The following is a 9987-nucleotide window of genomic DNA, read 5'->3' on the forward strand; positions in this document are numbered from 1 at the left end:
GGCTGTCTCCTACCACAAAGGGCACTGCAAGCCAAGAAATAAAAATGTATGTGTACCCTCTTTGTCACTCTTTCTCCCTTTCCAATCCCGAAGCAATCAGAAGCATCATAGTAAGTGGGAGAGGAGGGGAGAACAAGAAATAACAGACTATGCCCTGACTTGATGAGATAAATGAGGTACCTAGGGCACAATGTTTAACAAGGCACTCACTCTTAGCGTCCAACATGAGGTTTGAGCTCATCCTGAAACGCTACCATCCCCACCCCCATCTCCTTCTGCAACAAAGTCAGGTCTTATCTGGTGGGAAGGGAAGACTTTTTTAAATAAATATTTAATTGAAATGTTCATTTTTAGAATATTGGATTTTTAATCATATTATTATATTATGATTGGTGTGCTGGTTTGAATGTATTGTGTCCCCCAGATGCCATTGTCTTTGTAGTTTTGTGGGGCAGACGTTTTCTTGATGGTTAGATTTGCTTGGAATGTGCCCCACTCAGCTGTGGGTAATGATCGTTTTGATGAGCTGTTCCCATGGAGGCGTGGCCCCACCCATTCGGGGTGGGCCTTGATCAGTGGAGCTATATAAATGAGCTGACTCAGAGAGAGGAAACTCACGGAGTGCAGCTGGGAGTGATGTTTTGAAGAGGAGCAAGCTTGCTAGAGAGGAACGTCCTGGGAGAAAGCCGTTTTGAGGCCGGAGCTTTGGAGCAGACACCAGCTGCCTTCCCAGCTAACAATGGTTTTCCGGAGGCCATTGGCCATCCTCCGGTGAAGGTACCCAATTGCTGAGGTGTTACCTTGGATGCTTTGTGGCCTTAAGACTGTAACTGTGTAGTGAAATAAACCCCCATTTTATAAAAGCCTATCCATCTCTGGTGTTTTGCATTCTGCAGCATTAGCAAACTAGAACAATTGGTTTTTATTGTATTATATTTAAAACAAATTGTTTAAAGGGGAAGGGATTTAGTGTGAGGCAAATTCTTTAACTCAGTATTTTCTAACTAAGTGACAAACCAGTATGTTCACAATGAAAAGAGTTTTATAGTGAGACAGAGTCTATTGAAGAACTTATCTACTTCCTTTATGTCTTCTTGGATCTTCCATAAACATATGGTCAGGGTAGCTCTGGCAATGTGGTTGTCATCTTCTGTTCAAAAGTTTGCCCTGAAATCCATCAGGTTCTACATTGAGCTCTTGCCACACAGAGGTGTCTTTCTTGTCCCCTGGGAAGCTGTGGTTCTAGAATTATTAATATTGTTGAGATTAGCTGCATAAGGAGTAGGTTATAATATAGACAGTCCTGGAGCTTCTCCTGGTACATAACGGGTAAGGTCAGGGATAACACAACCATCTCATTTCTCCCTTTGCCACTAAAGGAACAGAGCAGGAAGCCCTGAGAACTACATCAAGATCATAAGAAAAATATATGACATTAGAGGCTGAAGTGAGTATTCTAGGTTAGCAAGTGGTGAGGAAATGATGGGGTCAGATTTTATATATTTTAAAAAGGAACTGCCTATTTCAAATTGACAAGATGCCATATCATCATTTTGATTACCTCTTTTATTTCTTTGTGTCAATTTAATGTCTGAATCAAATGTGATATTTCTTGAACCACCACTCTTACATCTCCCTTCAGGATTTTCCTCTCACCAGTAACTTTAGAGTTTCCCATTCTGATCTAGTCTCTAGGTCAGGAGCATAGTCCAGTTGAGGTTTTGCAAGGATATCTAATACCAGTGAAAACAGGAAAAGATAAAGGTGCAATCCACTTCACTTCTTTTTTGTTAAACCCTCAGGCATAGTTCCTATATAAGCTTTTCTCATGCACTACTAACTCAAGGGGAAATGAGTTTACTTAAGGTATTTTATCAAGGTGCTGAGAGTGAAGATTTGTAGGGTGTGATACAGAAAGAAGTACTGGGGAGGAGAAGCAACAGGTTTCACTAAAATACCAGCATGAAGTCCCATGAATTATAGAGATTTTGTGGAGAACAATATTGGAACTATTGTGCAGGTTTATACTGTTTTCCAATTGTGCATGCCCAGGAACCCCACCTGTAAATGTAATCTTTGAATTCATTGTAGCTGAGGTGAGAAGTAGACATTATGTTCTGCCCAAGAAAATGTCAGTTCCTGTAGCTACAATGGGACAAAGGGAAAGAAATTTTGAGCAGGCATTCTAACTTTTAGAGAAATGTGGTAAGTGGCCAGCCTTTAATTATTACCCAGGCTGCTTGAGCCCTTTGCTACTGCAAAATCTCTAAGCTTATCTGCATTTCTGATAAAGACCTTAAACACCAAATTTCCAAAGGAAAATGAAGAGCTAAAAACAATGATTCTGAGGGTTGATGAATTCTACAGGAAAGCATTCCTTTTTGGGAGAAGAATGTTATTGTCCTGTTGTGTGAACCAAGTAATTCCCTAGTGTGCAATGTATGTGGAATTTCACAAGTAAATATTTTATTGCTTGTTTTTTAAAAAAAATTTCTAAATTTGCTTAATGTTTCTTTACAGTTTTTCTTAAACTTGACAGAACTTTGGTAGGTTTGTTCATCAGAAATGGTATTCTTTTGGTTTTTACTGTTGTGCTAGCTCCCACTTTTTTCTTATTCATCTTCATTATTTTCTCTTCTCCTATTTATATAGGTATTGTTGGTGGTATTATTTTTAGTTATTAAGATCAAAGTTAATGTACCCTATTTATTTTACATTTGAAAATTAGTATATCAAAAACAACTCAGCCTATGAAATTTGCTTCAGAAGTAAGGTTTGGAATTATGTGATGTGGATGACACTATGTTCTCATGTTTTAAAATTTGCTTTGGATTTGATTTTTACTTTTTAATTGAGGAGTTGTCTGGAAGAGCACTTTTAACCACATAATCATGAATGTGTTTTACTTGCCCTTTACACACCTATATCTAGTTTTTAAAATTTGTATTTCTTTTTCCTGAAGTAAACATTGAGCCAAATTATTAAGAGCAAATTTCCCATTTCTGTACCATATAATTTCAGATTTCCCTTCTTGTCTGTTTTCTTATAAATTTTCAAATGAGAAAAATCTCCCTATACTCAATGGTTACCAACTGCAAAATTGAATGGTATGTTTATTTCTGCTCCCTCACCATCCTCTAGGCTTTAGAATCATTAATTCATTTAAAGGAAAAAGGAGTTGAAAATAACCTATGACAACTATGAGACACCATCAAACACACCAATATATACATAATGGGAATCTCAGAGGGAGAAGAGAGAAAAGGGCAGAAGGAATACTCAAAGAATATTCTCTGATAGAGAACTTAACAAACATATCAAAAGATGGGAATATGCACTGAAGAAACTCAGAGAACACCAAACATGATAACCTGAAGAAAAACACACCCTATCACATATTGATTATGCGAAGGACATGGAGAGAGTTATGAAAAGTTATGAGAAAAGAAGGGAGTCACAATTAGATTGAGTGCTGATTTCTCATCAGAAACCACGGAGGGAAGAAGACACTGGTTTGTAATACTTAAAGTGTTGAAAGAAAACAACTGCCAGCCTAGAATTGTGTAGCCAGTGGGACTTTTTCAGATCTGAGGGAGAGATTAAGACATTTTCAGATAAACAAAAACTGAAGGAGTTCACCTCCATTAGACCAGCCCTACAAACAATGCTAACGGATGTTCTTCAGACTGAAAGGAAAGGAAACTAGAAAGTGATTCAAAGCAGTAAAGAACAGAAATAAAGGTAATCATTTGGTTAATTATAAATGCCAGTATTATTATATTGTATTTTTGATATGTAACTCCACTTCTTATATTCTTATATTCTATAGCTGCTAAAATGCAGTTGCATAAAAAGTAATGATAAATCTGTTTTTGGACATACAATGTTCAAAGGTGTAAGTGGTAACAAACACCTCTCTGTCTCCCCACAAAAAATTGTGGGGAGACAGAGAGAACTCAAAGGCAAATAAATATAATAGTAGGTTTTAGCAGAAGTAAAGGACAGTAATTGTATAAGACTTACAAAAGCTAAATAGCAAAATGGAAGAAGAAATCTGTATTATCAGTAGTGACTTTAAACATAAATGGATTAAATTCTCCAGTCAAAATGCAGAGATTGGCAGAATTGATAAAATCATGACTCAACTATATGCTATCTGTAAAAGACTCACGTCAAACTCAAAGATACAAGTAAGTTGAAGGTGAAAGGATGGGAAAAAGTATATACATATATATAACATGCAAAGAATCACCAAAAAAGAGCTGGTGTGGCTGTAATAATATCTCATAAAATAGACTTAAAGTTGAAAGCAGTTATGAGGGAGAAATATGGCCACTATATTCTGATAAAGGGGGCAACACCATAGGAAGATGTAACAATTATAAATATATATGCACCTAACAGAAGATCCCCAAAATATATGAGGCAAATATTGATGGAATTGAAGAATGAAATTGACAGCTCTACATTAATAGTAGGAGAGTTTAACACAGCACTCTCAATAATGGATAGAACATTTAGTCAGAAGATCAATAAGGAGGTACAGGACTTTAATGATATAAACCAACTAGACCTAACAGGCATATAGAGAACAATGCACCCAACCAAAAGAGAATATACATTCTTCTTCAGTGCACATGGATTGTTCTCCAGGATAGACCATGTGTCATGTCACAAAACAAGTCTCAATAAATTAAAAAAATATTTAAATCATACGGTGTATATTCTCCAACCACAACTGTATGAAGCTAGAAATCAGTAACAGAGGGAGAAATGGAAAATTCACAAATATCTGGAAATTAAACAATGTGCTTTTAAACAACCAATGGGTTAAAGAGGAAATCAGAAGTGAAATTAGGAAATATCTTGAGCAAATGAAGATGAAAATACAGCATACCAAAACTTGTGGGATATAGTGAAGGCAGTGGTGAAAGGGAAGTGTATAGCTAACACTAAATGCTTACATTACAAAAGAAGAAAGACTTCTTATCAGAAACCTAACCTCAAACCTGGAAGGAAGAGAAAAAAGGATAACATACTAAACCCATAATGAAACAGAAATTAGGGAATAACAAAGATTAGTACAGAGACAAATGAAACAAACAAAAAATAATAGAGAATATCAACAAAACCAAAACTTGGTTCTTTGAAAAGCTATATACAATAGAGAAGCCCTTTAGCTAGACTGACTGAAAAAAAAAAGGAGGATACAAATTACAAAAATGAAAAATTAAAAGTGGGGCATGGGTGTAGGGACTTGCTCATCTGAGGAGTCTCTACAGAAAAGGGTTAGCCATGTCGTCCTTGATCAGAAAGGTGATCAGCACCATGAAAGCCCCAGGGGCCATTGGTCCTTACAGTGAAACCATGCTTGTCGACAGGACCATTTATATGTCAGGACAGCTAGGCATGGACCCTTCAAGTGGACAGCTTGTGCCAGGTGGGGTGATGGAAGAAACTAAACAAGCTCTTAAAAACCTGGGTGAAATTCTGAAAGCTGCAGGCTGTGACTTTGCTAATGTTGTAAAAACATATGTCTTGCTCGCTGGCATAAATGATTTCAGTGCTGTCAATGAGGCCGACAAACAGTATTTCAAGAGTAATTTTCCTGCTAGAGCTGCTTACCAGGTTGCTGCTCTGCCCAGAGGGGGTCGTGTTGCGATTGAAGCAATAGCTGTCCAAGGAACTCTCAAAACAGCATGTCTATGAATCGGCCACAGGTTCTTAGCCTGGAATTTTCATAATGCTTTTAAATTAACAGCTTAATTTTTATAATTGATGTTGGAAAGCATATGTTTGACTGAAATATCTGAAGTTTATTATTTAAGTACCATATAATAGGGGGAATTGAACATGAATTGAAGATTGAATGAGGGATCCAATGATGGATGTTATAAATTACATTTATGCACACTGATACTCCTGAATGTGAAAGAAAGTACATTCATTACATAGTTACTCAAGCAAATAAAAGTAAAAGGAAACAACATGTGGGAAAGATGAGTTATGGTACCTGAGAAATAATAAAGAACACATCTAATTTAATTAAATACTATTAATTTGATGATTTAACATATATTTAGTTCTCATGTCAGATATGTGATTCTGGTTTTACTTGAGCAAAATTAAACTTCAGTAAAATTAAACTTCAGTAAAATTAAACAATTGAGTAAAATTGAACAATTGATAGATTAATTTATGTATAACAATTTAGACATATTCTTAACCTTTATCTACCTTCTGTTGTAAATAGGATCTCCTGAAGAGGTTATTTTAGTTAAAGTGTGTCTCAACTGAATGAGGGTAGGCCTTAATCCAGTTTACTGGAGTCCTTTATAAGCAGATGAAATTGACACATAGAGAAAGCCACTGAAAGGACCCAAAAGCCAGAAGCCAAAGGAACTGCAAGAGAAAGGAGAGAACATTGCCATGTAACTGCAAGGTAGCATTCCAAGCCAAGGGATCCCAAGTGTCTCCTAAAAGCAGCACCAGAATGTTACAGACTTCAGGAGAAAATACATTGCCTTGCTAATTCCTCTAGACCTTACCCATGAGTTACAAATTCCTGTTTTTAAGCCGTTGGGTTTTTTTTTCATAATAACCTGGCAGACTAACACACAACTGATAGGGCATATTAGAGAGTAATCTATGACTGGCTTCTGCCGAGAAAATAATATATGCACACACATATCTATTCCATGTTGAGTGCTGGCATCACTAGACAACGTGGTCCTGAGGGTAGTAAGACTGTTTATAATAAAATATGAGAGTAGGGTTTGAATTTTACCAGTCTAACCATTATGTTTAAAATGAAATTGTGTTAATAAGAGAAAATAGTGAAAAGTTATGGAAACAAAGATTTTGTTAGAGGACCCTACTACCCAAAAGGGAGCTAATTTAACATTTACTGGAAAATTGAGATTCTTCAATCTAAAATGTATTAATCTCTCTCTTTATATATATGTGTGTATAGAAAATATGTGTGTTTATGTATGCATGCATGTATGAATATCTGACTCTGCTAATACTTTATGCTAATATTAACTTTGGATCATAGCTTTTTACTTAAATATATATTCTGAATACTTTGTCATTTCATCAGAAGCTTTAAATGCAGTTTTCTTTCTTAGAGTATAAACTATTATATCGATAATTTGTGGCTTGGTTATTCCATTGCTGTGATATATTTAATGATTGTACAAGTACACTACATAGAAATGTGATGACTGTGTTCCAGATATTATGTTAGGATATAAAAGTAATGCAGACATAGTATGGTCCCTTTGGGGCTACAGTCTAGCTGGGAATCATTTTTATAGAATATATTCCTGGATATTACATACTTAAGTCAAGAGTAGGATAGAAATTGCTAAGTGTCTCCCTTAACATTGGTTGACAACTCTTCTTTAGTAATACAGGTTGCAGTTTATTGTTGGTTGTGTGGTGACTTTAAATACTGGTAATGATTGCTAGACATCATTGTGTCAAATATGCTTGTATGACTAATTTTGGCCCATGATATGTGAATACGAATGGAAATGTTGGGTGTGACTTCCCATTATGTCCTTTTATGCCCCTGTTGCTCCTACATCTTTATTCCTGCTTGTTGAATGCATACCTGATTGTGGTTGCTTATGTAGCTAGTATATGTTATGTGGCAGCAGAAAACAGATGGCAGGAATGGACAGTAAAAGGAATCAGGTTCCTGATCACATGGGGTAAATATTTGCCCTGGATTGTTAACATTAATCTGTATTTTTTCTGTTTTTGATTTGGTTTTCAAACTTTTTTAATTTCTGTATTTTGTAAGCTGATAATTTGGTTTTGCTTGTTTATTTGGTTGGTTTTCTGCTAATATAAAGAATATAGACATTCTTGAAAACAGTTGTTGCATTACACCAACTTATTTTCTGAAAAGGTTGTACTAATCAGTATCTCTTAAGTTGGTATACAAGTGATCCAATATCACCAATACCCTCACTAGTTGTAAGGATTATTCTTTTAAAAGGTTTTGTTAATTTGACCACCAAAGTGTTTTATCTCAATGAGGCTTTAACTGGAATTTGTAAAGTGGAAATACTGGATTTTTTATTTTATTTTATGAATATGTATTTGGAGTCCATGAAATTTTCAAGTAGTGTCACATTTCCTCATTTATCCACTGAATTGAAATATTATTAACAATTTAAATGAGTTATTTTAATTTAAACATACTGTGATTTCTTTTCTTAACATTGTTGTTGAAAATGTTTCCCCAATATATTTATGTTTATTTTGGTTAGAATACTCTAGCTATATGATTCCTGGTATGATATTTTAAATGTATTTTTCTTTATGTACTTAACCCTGTAATGATGCTTTCAACTATGAGTAGTAAATGCAAACTAAAAAGTATCTTCAACAATCAAAAAATTGCATTAACTGATATAATAGACTTACAGGAGGGGATAAGAACAGTTTTGGTGAATTCATTGTTCTGTCACTTTATCGAGGACCTTCTGTTAGTTCATCCTCAATTTCTTTGCCTGAGTAGCATCTGGCATTCTTTTAAAGTCTGTTTTCAAGCATCTACAATGTGCCGGACACTGTTTTAAGTACTTAAGATAAAGAAGCAAACTAAACAGCTACAGCCTCTGTGCTTATGGAGCTTCCATTTTAGGAGTTCCCAAAGTAGTTGTATCATTTGCCATATGCTTATATACCTAATGCACCAATCATCTCAAAAAAAAAAACAAAAACAAAACCAAGAAACAAAAAACAATGCTTTTTAGATTTATTTATTAATCTGACATAAAATTTCTAAATTACTATTTTCTACAATTATGTTATTTCCTTCTATCTGTTGTTCATGGCTTTGCTTGATCTTTTGCTAACATATAAGATCTTGCAAGTGTATGTAATTGATTTTCTTTCCCAATTTTTAAAATGTTTAAAGCACTCAAGTTCATTTCTTATGGGAATCATTCCCCTTTTCTGAGAGCAACATATCTTAACATATGACTTTAAATTTGACTAAACTATAATTATTCTTTAATGGCATCTTGGGTTTCCAAGTATTTTAGTAAATATTATGTGAAGAGTATTACTTTTAAGTAGACATGTAGAGAAGAAAGATTCACCCTTTAGGATTGGTAACTAATTCAACTTATCCCAGTTAAATAAATTTTAATTTCTAGTTTCAGTTTCATCATGTTGGTCTGTAAAGAGATTAAACTTTGGAATGAAAGAGACAAATATTCTAATTATAGTTCTATGCTTAGGAACCAGATATTTCTCTGAGAATAAATTTCTACCCCTTAAAACTGGGTATAACAGCCCATACCTACTTTGGGGCCATATTTAAACAAGATGACAAATTCAACACATTTAGCAAAGTGTGCTGCTGCCTATTAGGCAGTTAGCAAAATACAACCTTGTTTATTCTTATTCTCCATCCTATTCTACAAAGCCACATTTCTTAGTCATGGACTTATTAATTCTTGCAGCTAGGTAATGTAATATGGGTTGATCCTTGATGAATGAGAACTGTAAAAAGCTACACAAAAGGGAAGGTAATATACTCATTATGGGAAGAGTTACAGCTAGGTAGTTGGGTGGCCTGTTCCTCACCAAGATGTCTGGAACAACCTCAGATGTATAAGACTTGAAACTTAGAACTACACACAATGTAGTTTTGCCCACAAGGCAAGTTGGAGGCACTTGTTTGTCCTGAGGTGATCCCACAGACCATGATCATCAAGGACAGTAATTCTACATAAGTGACCGGACTTTTAAATGTATATGTTGATGGCAGTTTAAAAGGATGTTTCCTTTCCAAGATATTTTCCTGATTCAATTTAGTATAGCATTGATCGAGGCAGAGATTTTGCCTATTTTATAAATGTGGTTCTGTTCTTAGTGTTTTTAATATCCTGCTGTAGAGCTGGAACTGAAAAATATCTGTTGAATAAATGTTCATTTCTCTAACATTCTATTTTACAAGATGAT

At 34.9% G+C, this 9987-nt stretch overlaps 1 protein-coding gene across 1 annotated transcript; it reads left to right on the plus strand.

Moving 5' to 3' along the window:
* Positions 1 to 5295: 5295 nt before the first annotated feature.
* On the plus strand, positions 5296 to 5709 carry LOC119538612 (2-iminobutanoate/2-iminopropanoate deaminase-like). Its single transcript, XM_037841731.1, has one exon. The coding sequence runs from the start codon at positions 5296 to 5298 to the stop codon at positions 5707 to 5709; it is 414 nt and encodes a 137-aa protein (XP_037697659.1).
* The last annotated feature ends 4278 nt before the right edge of the window (positions 5710 to 9987 follow it).

This window comes from Choloepus didactylus, chromosome 6 (assembly GCF_015220235.1).
Source record: "Choloepus didactylus isolate mChoDid1 chromosome 6, mChoDid1.pri, whole genome shotgun sequence".
Lineage (NCBI taxonomy): Eukaryota > Metazoa > Chordata > Mammalia > Pilosa > Megalonychidae > Choloepus > Choloepus didactylus.